This window comes from Muntiacus reevesi, chromosome 3 (assembly GCF_963930625.1).
Source record: "Muntiacus reevesi chromosome 3, mMunRee1.1, whole genome shotgun sequence".
Classification (NCBI taxonomy): Eukaryota; Metazoa; Chordata; class Mammalia; order Artiodactyla; family Cervidae; genus Muntiacus; species Muntiacus reevesi.
The window spans coordinates 200,344,831-200,362,647 of record NC_089251.1 but is presented as its reverse complement, the minus strand read 5'-3'; the positions used below and the strand labels follow the sequence as shown (position 1 = coordinate 200,362,647).

Genomic DNA, 17,817 nt, shown 5'->3' with positions numbered 1-17,817 from the left:
AATCACATTCATAGAGATGTAAAATAGAAGGGTGGGTGCCAGGGGCTGGGGGAGGGGGTGCTGTTGTTTAATGCTGAAGATGGTAAATTTCCTGTTACATACATTTTACAACTGAAAAATATCAAAAGGCCAAAGGTCTGAGCCACGCAGGTTTCTTACAAATGAATTTTATTTGCATTCTGACCCAAGCAGGGAACCTACACATAGATCTCTCGTCTGCACAATGGTCCAGTAACAAGTGCAAATATGCTTTATTTCAGGTACAAAAAAGTGGCAGTGAGACAACTTTTGCTTTGATGCCCACTTCCCTCTACAGCCCCTCCCAATGTCATGCCCACCTGACCCATCAGAGGGCCACACCACCCCATCTGAGATGCCCACCACCTTAAGCGAAGAGTCACCCCATCTGGAGAAAAGTAACGAAGTGACATTTTTAAAAAAGAAATCACTTTCTATACAGGAGCATTGGTAAGCACAGTAACCCAGGTGTTGCCCAGCAAGGGGAGGGATGGTGGAAGGCACCAAACAATGACCTCTTCTGTCCCCCTCTTGACACCCCTCCCTGCCCCCCACCCCCCCACCACAGGGCACAGAGCCCAGGGATGATGTCAGCAGGAAAGTGAGCCCTAGGGATGAAAGGACTCGCCCGTGCATCTGGGGCAAGAGTGCGAGGTCTAGGTGCAGGATCGGGTCCCTGGCTCAGCCCATCGATAGTCAGAGGACCCGGGCCCCTATCTGATTTCTCAGTCTTGATTTCCTCAGCTAGAAATCAGCCTTCGGGGCCTCAGAGCTGTGAGGAGGCTCAAATGCGACAACGGCAAAGCACGGAGCCCAAAGTCAGACTCAGGCAAGGCCAGGCAGCATCATCAGCGGTTGGTGCTAACAGAGGGCTGGCTGCAGTGTCTGGCCATCTTCACTGGAAGCAAGGGAACCAGGAGCCCAGAATGGCCAGCCAAGCCACAGGGAGGCGGGGCCGCCCCAGCATGAGGCTGCCTGTGGGCCGGCTTCTCCCCTGGGCCCAGGGAACCCTTGCAGAGGGCAGGGAAACCCTCCCCATCACCAAGCTGAAGCTGTCACAAGCCGGTTCCCTTGTCAGAGGAGGAGCTGCAGACATGTGGAAGGGGCTTTGGGGGACCCCAGAGCAGCTGAGAGGTCCTCAAGGTGCCAGGAGAGGTGGAGGTCAGAGCGCACCTTCTGGGGCGGTAAAGTCCCAATGACCTAAGTCAAGAGACCACCACCCACCAAGGCCCGGAGCCGGTACTGTGTTCTCCCCACATCCAGCTCTCGGACACAACCTCCCGCACCCTGCCCCGTGACCAAAGGCCCAGCAAGTGTCCAAGAACTGGACAGCAGGAGGGAAGGGGCCAAGGACTGCGGTTCCTGAGCAGGTGGGGCAAAGACTGTCTGGGGCGGGGGGATGGTGTCAAAGACTGCCCAGCTGAATGATGCTCCTGCTTCAAAGCTCCAAACAAAGTACTTTTTATTGTTTTTAAAAGCCCTTATTTTCAAGGATATTATTCAACATCATTTAGGGGGCATACAGAGTAACAGAGATCTAGCTCAGCAGTGGGCAACACTTTTCTGTGAAGGCCGGATGAGACCTATTTTTGGCTTTAAGGGCTTCAAGGAGGCAAATAAGAGAAAGTGAGTTTCCATAATGTTTCAGATGATGAAATTCAAACTATAATAACTGAGTACAGGTTTTGGTAATACAAACAGGAGTGGAATGGCGGAGGGGAGGACAGGATGACATTTTACTTCATTGAGTTCAGTGTTCCCTGTCATCAAACAGACTACAAAACGCAGCCAGAAGCTGCATTTGGCCCGCAGTTGGCCTGTCCCTGATGAGCAGGTGTAGGGCGATCGTTGAGGAGGTGGAGTGATGGGCTAATTATATTGGTCCGTCTTTCAAGAAGGATTGAAAACTTTTCATGATAAAAGGCTTCCTGGTCCCTGCTAGCCCCCTGCAGGCCCCCATCCCCACCCCATCCCCGTCTGGGACTCCACAGGATGAAGGCAGGGACAGGCTGGCCCGGCTGCCCAAACAGCCAGGTGTCTCAGCCCACGACTAAGCAGAGCTGGCCCCCCCCCGCCTCACCTGCCAGTTACCCGGGGCAGAAGAGCAGAGCCACCTCTTAGAGATACTTCTTGGGGCTGCTGCCACTAGAAAGCCCCTACAGGGCCAGGTGGGGACCACAACCTCAGAGCTGAGTCAGTCCCCGCAGGAGCAGGAGGGAGGAGAGCCCAGCTTTTGCAAGGTGCTCTGGGGAACTGGGCAGAGGCTGCATGGAGTTCTCAGGCCGGCCCCAGGGAAGGAGGTGGGGGTGGCTTGTCTTGTACTGCACTGCTCTGCCCCACGGAGTGGAGGGAAGGGGGCCGGGAGGTGATCAGAGAGGATGTACAAATACTTCCGACTGCCTGGCCTGACTGACGACGTCACACACAGAATACGCAACCCAAGGGGACACAGGGAACGTGAGGTGGCTGCAAGTAAGACCAAGTCCGAGGGCCTTGCTTTTGGGGTCCTGGTTAGATGTCAGCTCCCAGCATGGCTCTGCCCCCTAGGGCAGGACTGAAGATGGGCCTTTCCCCACAATTAGGGCAACAGTGCCCTAATCAGTTTTATCAACAGAGTCCGAACCAGGAGCATCACGTAAGGCCTAAAGGAAGCAGCAGTCACCACTCTGTCTAGGTGAGCTGAGGACACTCAGGGCAGATACAGGGGCAGAGAAGGGGATTCATGTGCATCCATGAACATGCACACACAGGCATGCACACATGCCATGTCTGTAATGTAGACATACAGCCAGCCAACAAGGAATCCAGCCTCAGCCTGCAGGGAACAATTGGTGGCCACTCTTAAGAGCATGGATGGAATCAAGTCACCCTGGTTGCAAGCTAGGCTGGATTCCTAAAGACATGGCTAAGATGCAGTGTCTCACATTGAAATGCATGCAACCTCGCAAAGCGTGTACCAATCCAAGCAGAAGCATTGAGGCGCTGCGTACCACTAGGAAGCAAGCATGTACACGCCACCCACCCACAGTGCAACTCTGATGGAGGGAAAAAAAGGAATGCCCCCCTCAGACACACTCACGCCGGAGTCAGTCACAGCCCCGGAAGCCTCCCAGAGAGGAGGTGAGACCCAGAGAGGTAGAAAAAGCACGCCAAGTGAGGGCCTGGATTCCTGGCTCTTGGTCACTTGCTTTTCCATCTTCTCTGAGCTCCTGGGGGCTGCCTCCCTCTGCTCCACTGACAACAGCAAAAGAAGCTCCTCCATTTTTCTCATTAACTCGTTAATGATTTTCAGACCTTAACTCACGCAGGCCAGCCCCTGAGGCCGGTCTGGACTTGGAGACTTGTGACGCACTGCTCAGGCACCCGCGCTCTGCTCCCGGGAAAGTCCCTCTCGGTCCACGGCTCTTCCCAAGAAGCCCAAGGTGGCCGGGAAGGAGGTCACCAGAGCAGCATCTGACCTTTGCTTAGTACCTTACACTGAGACCGCCAACTCCCTGCCCTCCCGCTCTTTCCAGAGGCCTACCATCCCTCCCCCATTCCAAAGCCCAAGTCTTTATTACAAAGCGGCGACTTGGTAACCAGGAGAAGGTTTACCACAACTTTTCAGACAACTGCCCAGCAAAGAAACGTGATGGACTGAGAAAAAAAGCCCTCCACTTCGGGTTTCTGGTTCAAGACAGTGGCTCTGGTGCACGGTACATCTTCTGTCCCTTGGGGGATCCCTTTTAATATTTGTTGCTGCCAAGGAGCAGCCACAGCTCAGAATACATGGGGGTGAAGGGGACACCCTTCACAAAACAGACACAAGATCCAAAAACCTGCAGGGAGCTCCTCTGACCCCTGTGGAAGGAACAAACTGCTGAATTGGGCAGCTAAAACATTTTGGTACCAAATGACTGCGTATTCTTCTTTGGTGTTTATTATTCTCTACTTCTGTGTAAGCTGCAAGACTGAACTATAACCATGAGGAGAAGGTAAGCAGAGCTGATGCAGCGTGCATTCCAGATGAAAGACTCCACCTACAGCAAACTTAAGATCTTGCTGGACTCTTATTTTGAATGAAGAAATAAAAATAAAATATTAGCCTACCACATTTTTAGAATTAAGATTTTAGCCTGTCATCACTTGGCCTGGATAGTGGCATCTCTTGACATCTCAAAATGCCAAAAGTCACAAGACCAATAACCCAGTTCTGGTTCTGGGGGACCTTGGGCAAGTTTTTCTACTTCTGTGTGACTCGGTCTCCTCAAAACAGAAAATGATTGATCCTGGCCTTCCCCTAGGACTGATGTGTGGAGCCAAGCACCCAGAAAGGCTGTAGATCATCAGAGAGTGATGTCACCCAGTATTGTTGAAACAGGGAAAGGGGGAGACAGAAAGAAAAGGAGAGAAAGCCAGTTGTAAAACTGGTGGAGCCAAACATGGGCTGAGCATCCTAATGACAGTCCCATGTCGCAGAGAAAAAGACCCAGCAAGAATTAGGGGCCACGATCAAGGGTATGAAGCCAATTCTATGGGGGACCCCCATAGTGTTTTCAACAACTGGTGCTGGGACAGCTGAATATCTACATGCAAGAGAATGAAGTTGGACCCATCCTTCACATCATAAATATAAATTAACTCAAAATTAATCAAAGACTACGGGAGAGCTAAAACTATAAAAATTATTGGAAGAAAACATAAATCTTCTTGACCCTGGATTAGGCAATAGTTTCTTAGATATGACATCAGAAGTACAAGCAACAAGAGAAAAATGCTATCTTAGAGATCATCAACATTAAAAACATTTGTCCCTCAAAGGACATCATAAAAGTGAAGACAACCCCCAGAAGTAGAGAACAGTTTGACACCTCATGTATCTGATAAAGGGCCTGCATCTAAACTATACAAAGAGCTCCTACAACTCAATAATAAAAAGACAAGTAAGCCAATTGCAAACAGGCAAAGGATATGAATATACATTTCTCCAAAGAAGACATACAAATGGTTAGTAAGCACATGGAAAAAGACTCAGCATCATTAGCCATCAGGGAGACGCAAACTCAAACTCCAGTGAGACACCACTTCACACACACTGGGATGCTACCATCAAAATGACAGACATCAGCAAGTGTTGGTGAGGATGGAGGAAAACCGGAACCCTCAGACACTGCTGATGGGAATGTAAAATGACACAGCTGCTTTGGAAAACAGTCTGGCAGTTCCTCAAAAAGTTAAACATGGAGTTACTAAATGACCCAGCAATTCCAGTCATATGTATATTCCTGAAAGAAAACACACCAAACCGTGTACAAATATTTCATAGCAGCATTGTTCACAACAGCCCCAAGACAGAAACAACTCAAGTATCTATCAAGTGATGGATGGATAAACAAATGCGGTTCACCCATGGAATGAAATATTATTAAGTTATAAAAAGACCAAAGTACTGATACATGTTCAATATGGATGACCCTAGAAAACACTATGCTAGGTGAAAAAAAAAGACCACGAAAGACCCCATATTGTATGATTCCATATACATGAGATGTCTTGGGTGATGAAAATGTTCTAAAATTGATTGTGGTGATCCTGTGAATTGACTAAAAAAAAATCACAGAACTGTACACTATAAATAGGTAAACTGTATAGTGTGAATTATATCTCAAGAAGGCTGCTACACGCAGCCCCAAAATGGAAAGGGAATGAGAAGCCTGTCCTTACATCACACCTGTGGTCCAAGCAGTATTACTACCAGAGCGCCTTTCGCTCTCAGAGATGCCCTGGTTTAGATGACAAATCTACGTTATCGCCCGATCACCATGGGATATAAGGCTTTGCCCCTCTAGGCTTCAGGTTCTCTGTCTGTAGAACAAGGTTACCCAGTTACGATCATCTCTATATGCCCCCAAAGCATTCTAGTCCCCAAAAGCTCCACTTTGAAGGCTGTCAGATCCTGCTCCATGGGTCACAGTGCTCACCATGTCTGTTAGATGAACCTGCGTTAGCAACACAGATCACAGGGTCCCGAGTAACAGAGACAGATGCTAGTTCCTGAGTCTACCGATTATCTAAGAAAGGTGATCCAGCCACTCTAACGCAGAAGTGCCCAAACACAGCCTCACAAATGGAAAAAGAGAGGCCTTCAAAGGGGAGCCCTCCCAGAAAATACAACGTCCCTAGGGAGCTTGGGAAGGTTAGTGGTCCTCTCTAAATGGGATTTGGTGAGTCCATCCAAGAGGACCTGGCGTCAGGGTAGTCGAGGTCACGTGATCCTGCAACAGGATGTTCACTTTCTAGTCCTCCTCCACCCACAACTGCTTAGGAAACAAACTTACGCCCAAAAAAAGCCCAAGAGGAAGCATTTGGTTCTCTTCGCTTTTATATTCATGAGAATGTGCCTAAAAATAGTCTTCTCGGCCCAGTCTTCTCCTCCCCAAGGGCCTTAGAACCAGCTGTGGGTGGCTCCGGAGTGTCTACCCCAGCAGTGGAGAAACGCAAGGCCCCCTCTGGGCTGTGAGCAGCAGCAGACACTTAGAATCAAGGTCAATGTGAAAAGAAGCAGAAGGCAGAGTCAACCCAACACCCATCAAGCCATCCAGGAACAGGAAGGACAGACGCTCACCAGGATCACCAAGACGGGAAACCCACATGGAGACAGGACCGTCTCGAACCACCCCAGGCAGTCAGCCGCCCGGGGACCCAGCCAGTCAGCAGAGAAGAGGGTGAAGGCCTGCGAGAGAGGCAGAGCCTTCTCTGGAGGCAGGAGAACGGGCGGAAGGAACCCGCACAGCGGCACCCGGGTACCTGGTGAACCAGCCTCCAGCCAGGGGAGCAAGAGGTTTCAGAGCAGGTGGCCCCCGTTGGCCTTTTCAGATGGAAGGACCGGGAAAAGGAACAGGGGACTGTCCCAAAGCTGGGGGCTAAGGTGGGGGAGAGAGGAGCTGCTGGCTTTCTGCCCTCCAGACCCGCAGCGTCCGTGGGTCTGGGCTTTCACGGGCCGGGCCAGGTCCCTCCTCGCCACAGCTTCCAGGGGTGTGAAGTCTACATCCAAGGGGGTCCGTGAGGCTGGGGGCGGGAGGCAGCTGCCCACTCTGCATCTGCTCAGAGGCCGCATTTCAGGATGACATGGTAGCCGTCGTTGCTCTCGGCTGCAAGAGACAAACACTGTGGTTTTGAGGGAAGAAAGGCAGGCGTGGCGGTCTCTGGGAGCCTTGGGATTGGGGTACCAGCAGACGCTCTGCCGTGGATGCTGGCAGAGGCCACCAAAGAAAGACTGCACAGACAAAGATAACAGCAGCGATCCCAACGCACACCTGCTCAGCTGCCTTGCTGAGCTTCTTTCTGAGAGCGGGCTTGCCACCACAGCCCGACGCCCAGGGACTAAAGGGCCTGCGGGTAAGGAGGCCCTGGGTTTGACGGCCGCCTGGGTCTCTGAAGGCCCTTGGTGGCTGGATCCAGAGAGCAAGGGGAGGAGACTGTCCCTGTCACGGTCCAGGGTCTGTGGCCCAGTGAGGGGCTTTCATTCCCGTATAACTCCGCACACCACCTGCCCCAGCCCTATGGGGGTTGCGGGGAGGGGGTCACAGCTGGTCTCCCCTTTCTCCTGGTAGAGGAGTTCCTTCTCAGACCCCTTCCTCGGTGGGCCCTTCACGTCCCCTCTGCCTTCATACACAGCCCCAGGTTCCCAATCTGTGGCACCTGGAGGCTCAAGTGCAGCTGTGTTCCATGCCTGCCCCTCCTGGAGACCCACGCTGGTTTGTTTTTTTTGGCCATGCAGCATGTGGGCTCTTCGTCCCCTGACCCTGACCAGGGATTGAACCCATGCCCCCTGCGTCGGAAGGGCAGAGTCTTAGCCCCTGGATCCTCAGGCAAGTCCCAGACTCACACTTCAGAGCAACTCAAACGTGTCTCACTTCTCTGTACTGGGTTCGTGGAGCACACAGTGAATGTCCAAGATTTCCCTTTCAAAGCGACCCTGGGGCCCACCTCTCCAGGTCACACCTTTCCAAGGCTGAGTTTCCCGGGAACTGTGTGTTTCTTTTCCCCGGAGGACGTTTCCAGGTGACACTCACTCAAGGGCTCCCCATGTCGGCCCCACTCACCGGCCTGCTCTCCCCTCACCCAGTTAACCCAGGGGGTGAAGCCAGCATCCCTTAATTAAATTAAGAGAGGGCGGGGAGGAGCGGGTTTTACCTTTTAAGGTACTGAGAATGAAACAGGATTCATCTTGGAAATTCTGCACCATCTGAAAGGCAAAAGAGAGACCATGTCACTTCAACAACGAGTTCTGAGAATGAAAAGCCTCAGTGACGCGGAGCCCAGCCACTCACAACCATCAGAGATGACGGGTGCCGCATGGACACACACAGGGAGACGGTTATGAGTTACTTTCATGGAGGAAATATGATGCAGAGTCAATGGACAGAGCAAACGCAGTTGTTTGCTTTTCTTAATTTATTTGGCTGCGTGGGGTCTTAGTGGTGGCACGCAGGATCTGTTTTAGTTGCAGCAAGCAAACTCTCGGCTGTGGCATGTGGGATCCAGTTCTCTGATCAGGGATTGAACCCAGGCCCTCTGCACTGGGAGGGCAGAGTCTTAGCCACTGGACCACCGGGGAAGTCCCGCAACTATAGTTTCGAGTAACAGAAAACTGAATGCAAAGGACAGAAGAAGCCTGAAGGGAATTAAAACGTCAACATTTCATACGAGACTCAATTGTTACTAATTTTCTTTCGCTTTTGAATTTTCTGAGTGATGGGGTCTTCCCATCCCTCTGCAGGACACATTACAGGAGCTGCGGCTGCTGCCAAGTCGCTTCAGTTGCGTCCGACTCTGTGTGACCCCATAGACGGCAGCCCACCAGGCTCCCCCATCCCTGGGATTCTCCAGGCAAGAACACTGGAGTGGGTTGCCATTTCCTTCTCCAATGCATGAAAGTGAAAAGTGACAGTGAAGTCGCTCAGTCGTGTCCGACTCTGTGCGACCCCATGGACTGCAGCCCACCAGGCTCCTCCGTCCCTGGGACTCTCCAGGCAGGAACAGTGGAGTGGGTTGCCATTTCCTTCTCCATGCAGGAAAGTGAAAAGTGAAAGTGAAGTTGCTCAGTCGTGTCCGACTCTGTGCGACCCCATGGACTGCAGCCCACCAGGCTCCTCCGTCCCTTGGATTCTCCAGGCAAGAGTGCTGGAGTGGGGTGCCGCTGCCTTCTCCATTACAGGAGCAGATGTGTATAAAACAGCACCAGATAAAAAACTGAAGTGCTTTACACCGGGAACTACATTCAATGTCTCATCATAACCTACAATGGAAAGAATCTGAAAAAGAGCATCTATTAATGTATGGGGGCTCAGCTGGTACAGAACTTGCCCACCAATGCAGGACACACAAGAGATGCGGCTTTGATCCCTGAGTTGGGGAGATCCTCTGGAGATGGAAATGCAACCCACTCTAGTACTCTTGCCTGGAAAATTCCGTGGACAAAGGAGACTGGTGGGCTACAGTCCATGGGGTTGCAAAGAGTCGGACACGACTGAGCGTGCACGTGTACACACACACACACACACACAGATGTATAACTGAAATCACTGTGCCATATACCTGAAACTAACACAACATCCTGTGTTCAGTTCCCTGTAGCAGGAACCAAATGATTCACCAGCCCCCTCTCTCTGGAACTTTAATTAACAGCCCAGTGACCTTGGACTAGAAAACTCGTCCAAGGCCCAGTCTGTAAAATGAAGCTGTTCTGATAAAAATATATATATAACCAGGATGCAGAGCAATAGGAGCTGGCATCCTCTCTGGTGGGGCCTCCATCCAGACAGCTGCTTTCTAGGACTGTCCACAGGAGCCGGCACAGAGGACCACACATATCTCTCCCACAGGTGGGTGCCCCAGCCAACCTTCTGCACACACACGCGCAAAGCCCATCTAAGGATGCTGAGAACAGCACCGTGTGTGTGAGCGAAAGCTAGAAGCAGCCTCCTGTCCCTCAGCAGGAGAAGCAGCAGCAACAAGCTGTGACCTCATCACACCCGGGCACTCGGCAGGGCCGGTGACCCCAGCAAAACCCCTCAAAGTGCACGAACCACAAACCGTAAGTCCTGAAGAATACACTCCTATTCCACTTGTGTGAAAATTCAGACCAGCATGTGGAGGGGAATGTGGAGTTAGTTCACAAAGGGGCTTCTAACAACACTGCACTAACCTGAGTGCAGGTATTGAGTATTTTATTCTTTAAACTCTACAAATGAGCTTCCTATACTCTAAATATGTACGCTACATTTCACAATACACATTTAAGGAATGTGGAAAATACACACACCTACCTAAACACACCACAACGCACACACTGGCCCACGGGACAGCAAAGCCCCTTTACCAATTAAAAAGTGCAACCTACATTTTATTGCCTGCTCTGGCTGACGGCCCCAAGTCCTGCACATCCATCCACCTGTCGACCCCTGCCCCTCCCCCAGGCCTAATGACGCGTGAAGTACATTGACGCTGCGCTGCCGGCCGTTCCTTCGGGGACTCTTGGCAGCCCCACCACTGGAGCCTGCCAGACCTGACGCAGGGCCCACACGGGCTTAATCAGTAACCGCCTTGTTTAATGAAGTGCCCTTGCACCCCGGGGCCGGCTGTGCGACTGGTCGGGCTGCCTCCAGTGCTCCGGGCAATTAAGAACCAAAGGTTTCCAATTGATTCGAGGTTAAGAGGCAAGGGGACTTCGGAGGAATTAGAGTCACCTACTTAGTGGAGGTGGTGTTGAGTTCTATTCTCTGCTTCACTGGCTTAACTGCCTGCTCTGGGGAGGCATGGGGCAGGCTGGGGAAGGAACCCCCTTGAGGGACTGGTGAAATTGCAAGGGTTCCATGAATTCTTGGCTTTCGTCTTCACGACAGAAATGTGCTGTGAGACCAGACCACTGCCTGATGTCAGGGCGCTCTAACCTTCCTGGCTCTTCTGCAGTACGTGCTCGGGCCAGTAGCTCTGGGCTTCATGTGCTTTATCTATGAGATGGGGGCTGAGGAACAGCCACCCTAGGTTTGAATGTGATGATGTGAAAGCAATTCTGAGCTGATGGCAAAAATAACAAGTTATAGATCAAGTCCCTTGTTCGAATGGATCCTGGGTGCGTGTTTTAAAAACCCACACCTACACACACTCTGGCAAGCGACAGAGACACGAAATTATCCTCCAGGATCACATCACATCTAATCTAAACTCTTCAAGGAAAAGACAGAGGGGAAGAAAAGGGCCTTTCATGCTTGCCTTCTTCTGGTTTATGCTGCCTGATTTCTTACACAAATTGTGAATTACTTTCTAATGAAAAAGGAAGAAAAATATCACCGTGTCCACTCCCAGGATGAAACTCCCATGCAACAGGGGACTCAGGACTCCTGGGTAGGGGGCTCGGGCAGTCATGATGACAACATTAGTGATGCTACTGATGATGACAGCTCATGAAACACGCAGATCATTAAAAGCCTTACATGTTATATGTTCTCAGATTTAAAGCTCTCTCTGCAACACTTTCTTCCCCCAAAAAACAAATGCCTACCTAATTAGCTAATTTAGCATCTTCTGGTACCTGCCACTGTTTCTTCATTTTATCCTTACTACAACCTGCTCTTTGGGTAGAATTATCCCCATTTTGGAGACATGGAAACTGAGGCTCAAAGACACTACATAGATTTGCCCAAGGTCACCTGGCTATGAGGAGTCAGTCTAGGCGGAGACTTCAGCTCGACTCCAAAGCACGCCTTCTCCAGGCTTTCCTGACCACCGTTCCTGGACTGTTTCCCCCATCACCCTCAGCAGGTTTCCCGTGAGTGGGTGGAGGGTCTGCTGCAGGCTGGGCTAGGGTTCTGCCCCTGCTCCCATCAGCACAGCTCTGTGCAGAGGCCTCGTTTCAGGAGTGGTCAGAGAGCCTGCCGTCTCAAAGCTCGAACTCTGCTGCTCCGGGCCACCTGTGTTTCTACCACAGCCTGAGCTCTTATGAGCTGCCCACCCCGGGGCCAATTACGCAACCTCTCTGTGCCTGCTTCCTATCTGTGAAATGGGCTCAGGACAGCAGCCGCCTCACAGGGAGGCTGGCAGGACTAAACGAGTCCCTGAGAAGGCTGCACACACATCGTGAGCACTGCTGACATGCTAACACTCCTCATCAACATTATCATTAAGAGAGAGGGTCCAGCATGGGACAAACTCAGACGCTTCTGTTCCACAACACGCAGGAATGCTGAGCGGCATCAGCAAACCCATTCGATGACCCCGCCGCTGGAGTCGGCAGTGAAATCTGATCACTCTGGGGCATTGTCGCAGCTGAGCTGTGCTCTGGACCTGCATCCTCTCTCAGGGGCTGCTGGGCCCTGCAGAGGCCTGTGTGGCCAGGGACAGACCCCGGAAGGCTGTGGCACCTTCAGCACTCCGCACAGGACGCTTCTGTTACCTAAGAGCCACGTCATCTCATCAACCCAGCCCGTCTCACCTCCCCCAGCGCCTGCCGCCCGCCCCGATGAGCACCCTGACTGCCAGCGTCCTGAGGCAGGGGTGCAGTCTCTGCGGTGGAGGGGAGACAGCTATGCCAAGCCTGGTCCTGGCCTCAGACCCCTCTCTCCAGGCTCTCTCAACAGACCCTGCCGCTGAGAGCAGGCGGCAGGCGGGTGACCCCCATCTTCAGGCTGAAGTCACCCCCAGGCCCTGCTGGGCATGGTCTTGCCCCCGCCCAGAGCCCCAGGCCGGCTCACCTCGTTGCTGACCAGCACGTGGATGCCCGTGGGGCCCTGGCGGTACACCCGGTGGATGTGCTGCGGCGCGATGCTGTAGAGGTTGGCGATCTTCTCGATCAGCTCCAAGGTGGTCAGCTCCTCCAGGAAGATGGCGTGGTACACTGGTGGGCGGAGGACAGGTCCTTCTATAGAACAAGCGTCTGCTTTCAAAGGAGCCCAGCTGCCAACTCCCCCCCTCACCTCCTCAAACCAAGAACTAGCCCGGATGGAGTCTCAGACCTGGCTGTCCTGGGGGCATCTCTGGAAGCCACAAGGCCCCTGTGCGGCCCTGCGCCAGGTGAAAAGATGCCAAACTGTGTTCTTTATCCCTGTTTCAGCCTCTCCTGGGGAATTCGTGTAAAATGGAGAATACCTGGATCCACCCTGGACCCCAGGATTCCTGTCTCGTTTGGGGGTAGAAGCTGGAAGAGGAACAGCTGGCTGAAACCTGCATTTTTTGGAGACTTCCAGAGATTCTGAGGTGTGGCCTGCTGGGTACCCTACCATGGGCAGGTGGAGGAAATCCCGTGTCTGCGTTCCTTCCCTTCCATTGGATAACTGCTACCTGAACAGCAGAAAAGGGAGGCGCTGGCCCCCGCCCGCCACAGCACTAACAATACCCGGATGGAGCACCGTGACCCAAAAGGGCGAGGGGGTGGCGCCAGGAACGTCACCAGACAGCTGGGATAACAGTGACCATGGGGCTGGTAGCAACACGCAAACCAGCTAGGGAGGAGCAAACCTCATGGGTGATGGGGGAGAGGGGCAGACCTCAACGCTCAGGGACCTCAAGTCCCTCAAAAACTAAAAAACAACTGGATCAAATAACAGGCGACCAAACGCCTCCCTCAACTAAAGGAAGAAACCCTCGGCTCCACAAATGCGATTGGCAGCTCCGTGTCCTAAACGGTCACGGACACGCACATGCACACACACAGTGGCTCCCTTCAAAGGAAGCTGCAGAAGCCGCAGGGCTCCGGCCACACCAGGCTCGCCTTCCCAGGAGTTCCCATGCTGACCCCTGCTCAGTCACCGCTCACAGAATGTGTTCATTGGGTACTGTTTCTTCCAGAGCTAACCAGGTAAGACTCCCAGAATCTCTGTTCCAAGATTCCTTTTTATAACAGAATTCTCATTGTACTTTCCCCCCACACCCCAACTTTTCAGAGCTAGTTCCACTTTCTCTTATTTTACTCCTCAAATAAATCGGACTGCGGGCATCAAAGAACCAGAGGCATTCCAGGTTAGCCCTGTGGCTGTGACCTTTCATCTCTGGCCTTTCCCGCCCCTGGGGGAATGTGGAGGTGACCAGCACTGCTCTAAACGGCGCACAGTCGGCCGTCCACCTCTCAGAACTCCTCTCATCTTGTTTCTCGAGTGAGGCAGCAAGAGGCCCTCCAGTGGGTCAGCCTAAGCTCAAATCCCGAAGCTGCCGCCCCCGGGAAGCCAGACCTTGGCCCCCTCCAGACCCCTGAGCCTTGGGGCGTGGGCTGGGTCGCCTGCCTGCTTTTGCCACGTGCACAGGAAACCGTGAGACTCAGGCACTGTCCTTCCCAGACTGGCTACAGCGGAGGGCCGGACACTGGCACACGTCCCTAGGCCTGGACGCCAGCTGCCAGGGGCCGGATAGTTGGATCCTGCCTCTGCCACTGGACATTGGCCTCTCAGGGCAGCCTCTGTGCCTCGGTTTCCCCCACAGCAAACCCTGAGTGGTCCCTTGCTGATCTGGAGGGGCATGTGGCAGAGAGGGGTGGGGGGCAGGGGGCTCTCACTGCAGACCACGCAGAGTCCAGACCACGCGGGGGGAGCCAGACAGCTTGTCAGACTCAGCGCTTAAAGATGCTCAGAAACAAGGTGCTGAAAACTGCTAGCCCCAAAGAACCGTGTGCCCCGGAGGTGCTCTAAGACGCTCTCGGGCAGCAGCCAAACCAAATGGGAAAGCCTCACCCAGCTGCGGGAACACAAGGGGACACACTCCTGGGAATACACTTGTCAGGCGGCACCTGTCACCAGCCGGGGAGCCAGAAAGCCCGACTCCCAGTTCCCCCCGAGTAGCTCGGGGACATCGGGGGCCACGTCTCCTCTCCAGGCCTGTTTCCCCAGATGGGAGACCAGTAAATGCGACAAGACCTTTTCAGGGATGACCGCCACCTTACACATTCCAATCCCAGGAGGAGGCACAGCAGAACCCCTCCGGCCTGCGAGGCGGATCAGGGAGACGCTCTCAGCCAGAGGACTCTCCCTGTGGCTCTGCTGCCCTCTCACCAGCCCGGGGGAGGGGCTCCCCACCACTCACCACACAGGTTGGGGTCCCCACTGCCATCCCGCTTCTGCTGCAGGGGCACGCGGCTCTGCTCCAGCTCCTGGCAGACGTAAATGGTCATCTTCGGCCTCACGTTCCTGGTGGGAAGAAAGGAAGTCATGGGGCAGGCACGGGGGACCGAGCTCTGTTGTTCCAGAATGCTCCAGAACGCAGGGTGGAAAGAACAGTAGAAGGGACTTAGGGGGAAGAAAGAAGGTTTTGGGGCTACAGCGTGCCTTACTCCTCTGAGGAAGGAGCTGTCAGGGAGAGAACCCCACCCAGGTGAACCGTGACAGCTTCTGCAGACTTGCTGGATGGAGACCAGGGGATGGGCGAACCCCTCAACCCCCACCCAGGACCTGCAACTTGCCCAGAGTGGGCTCTGCCCACAGAACCAATCTGAAGATACGAGGTTCTTCAGGGTGATAATCAGAGCAAATGCATTCTTCGGCTTACTCTGAGCTCACTGCATCCTCACACATCTATGGGGGAGCCAGACCACTGTCCCTCATTGTACAGATGAGGAAACTGAGGTTCACGGGGGTTAAGGGCTTGGCCCAGTTGCCAAGTTCCTAAGAGGCAGATGTAGGATTCAAACCCAGACACACCCTCTCACTCTCAGAGCGGTGCTGTCCGCATGTGGCTATTTAGACCACTCCATCCACACCTGCCCCCTGCCCCCTGCACTGGGAGGACGGGGCAGGCGTCTCAGAACCCACAGCCAAGAGGTGGAGACTCAGAGACCACCTCTCTCTGGAGGGAGTGGGCCTCCAGGCAGGGTGGGTTGCAAGCCAGGGCATCTCACCCTCTCCAACACGGGCTCTGGCCCCACCCCACTCCTGGCACCTCCGCCTGCACTCGCCCCCAGAGGAGCCCAGATCCCACTAGCTAAGCGCACCAGGTGTCCACGGGGCTGAGAGATGCAGGCCACCAGCCATACCCTGCCTCCAGCGGGAACCAACACCCACCTGCCTTTGATGGCATTGAAGAGCCGGATCCCGTCCGCAGGGCCACAGATCTGGACCAAGTCGTCTCGGGACATCTTGAGCAGGTCAGCGCCTGGGCAGGTGAATGGGGCCGGCCTGTTACACGGTGACCAAGGCCTAAGGCTGTTACACGGCCACCTCCCCTGCCGACCCCAGGGCAGGGAAGAGCCAGCCTCCATCTCAGGAGGCATGGGTGTCCCACAGAGAGAAACGGCAAGAGCTAAACAACATCAGATCATAGCCCAAGAGGTGTCAGAACTCGACAACGGGGCTCACAAACTCAGCAGAACTGACAGGCATTTGCTGGTTAGTCATCCTCTCTACCTGGGCCTGACCCTCCCTCTGGGCCTTTTATTAGCATCACTGTCCCTGATGCATCTTATCAGCACGTGGCACTGATCACGTGTGTACCTGCCTGTAGGCAGAAACTCGTGGCTCTCTGGAGGCTGCCGGGGAGCCTGGGCACCCAGACACCCATGCACCTGGCACCCTGATCGAGAGGCAGGACATTCCCACCAGCTCACACGCCCCTCGTGCCAGCTTCTACCCCTCTCCCCACCTCTGGGAAACTGCTGTCCTGATTTCTCACACACAGAGGGGCTTCACTCAGTTTTCCATTCACATGGCACTTATGTGAACAGAACTGGAAACTGCACTTTTCTCAGTCTGACTCTCCCTCCAAGTTCCATTTAAGGTTCATCTGTATTGCAGGCAATATGAATCATTCATGCCCACGTTTAGATAGTACTCATGACATGAATACAATGCCTGTACCCTCTCTCTGCTGATGGGCATCACGGGTGCTCCCAGTTTGAGGTGATCACCATCAGTGGACATGGTCCTTTCCTCAAAGACCAAATAGCCCCCAAGAGCCTTGAGCTCACGTGGACTCTCCAAGGTACAAGGATGACATCAGCCTTCTGCTAAAACCTGGCCAACAGCCACGTGGTCCAGAGTTACAGCATCTACCCCGTTTCCCTGCCACAGTTAAGGTACAGTTTGGGGCACACTTCTGCAGTTACACTGGCTCCCCTTTCATAGGAAATAAAAGCCACGCCCTCACACTGTTGCACCAAGGTCCTTGGGCACCTCTCTGACCTCACCTCCTGTCTGACCAACTCAACCCCATCACCTGGGCCCTCGGCTCTGTGGCCACACCGGAAACTTACACTTGCCCTCTGTTTGGAAAGCTCATCACTGCCCCCCTACACACCCACTTGACTCTCACGCTTTCCAGGATTTCCTCAAAGACACCTCCTCCACGAGGTCTACTTAAGGTGGAGGCGCCCTCGGCCCGCCTCCATCCCAGTCTTCCAAGCCCCTCCTCCAAGCCTGCCCATCACAGAAGGGTCACAGTGCATTGAGACGGGCAGTTTACACCTCTGCACCAACTCAGAGCTGCCCGAGGCTGGAGTCCCTGCCTGACAGCCCTCATCCTGTCCACCCCCAGCACAAAGGATGTGCTAAGAAGAACTGGGCTCAAAGATGACTGTTGGGGTGCTGTTTCCCTTCTGCTACCACAGATGTCCTTGGCAGCCGCTCCTCTGGTTCCAGCCAACACTGACTCCCTGTCACTCTAGACTGCTCGGGGGCAAGGTTCATGGCTCAGTTTCCCTGTCCTCCACCACCGCCAGCTCAGGGCTGCTGTCTGACGGGCTCATCAGCAAGAGCTTGAAAAGCCTTTAAAGAAGGAAGAGCCAGCTTTCCCTTCTCACCTTGGCTGCGCCACCACCTCCCACACTGCTTACCTGGAGAC

General features: G+C 53.7%; 1 protein-coding gene across 4 annotated transcripts in view; it reads right to left on the bottom strand.

The window, feature by feature from the left end:
• Nucleotides 1-212: 212 nt before the first annotated feature.
• The window catches only part of TFCP2L1 (transcription factor CP2 like 1), a 69,680-nt gene continuing 52,075 nt past the window's right edge, over nucleotides 213-17,817 (bottom strand). For 2 of the 4 annotated variants that reach the window (XM_065931361.1, XM_065931363.1), the window contains 5 exons: nucleotides 16,044-16,134; nucleotides 15,070-15,173; nucleotides 12,753-12,919; nucleotides 8,194-8,245; nucleotides 213-7,148 (listed from right to left, as the gene is read on the bottom strand). In XM_065931361.1, coding sequence (XP_065787433.1) covers nucleotides 7,102-7,148; nucleotides 8,194-8,245; nucleotides 12,753-12,919; nucleotides 15,070-15,173; nucleotides 16,044-16,134 — 461 coding nt within the window. In that variant the 3' untranslated portion in view covers nucleotides 213-7,101. The remainder of the gene's footprint in view (nucleotides 7,149-8,193; nucleotides 8,246-12,752; nucleotides 12,920-15,069; nucleotides 15,174-16,043; nucleotides 16,135-17,817) is intronic. The other 2 variants (XM_065931362.1, XM_065931364.1) reach the window with 1 other exon arrangement.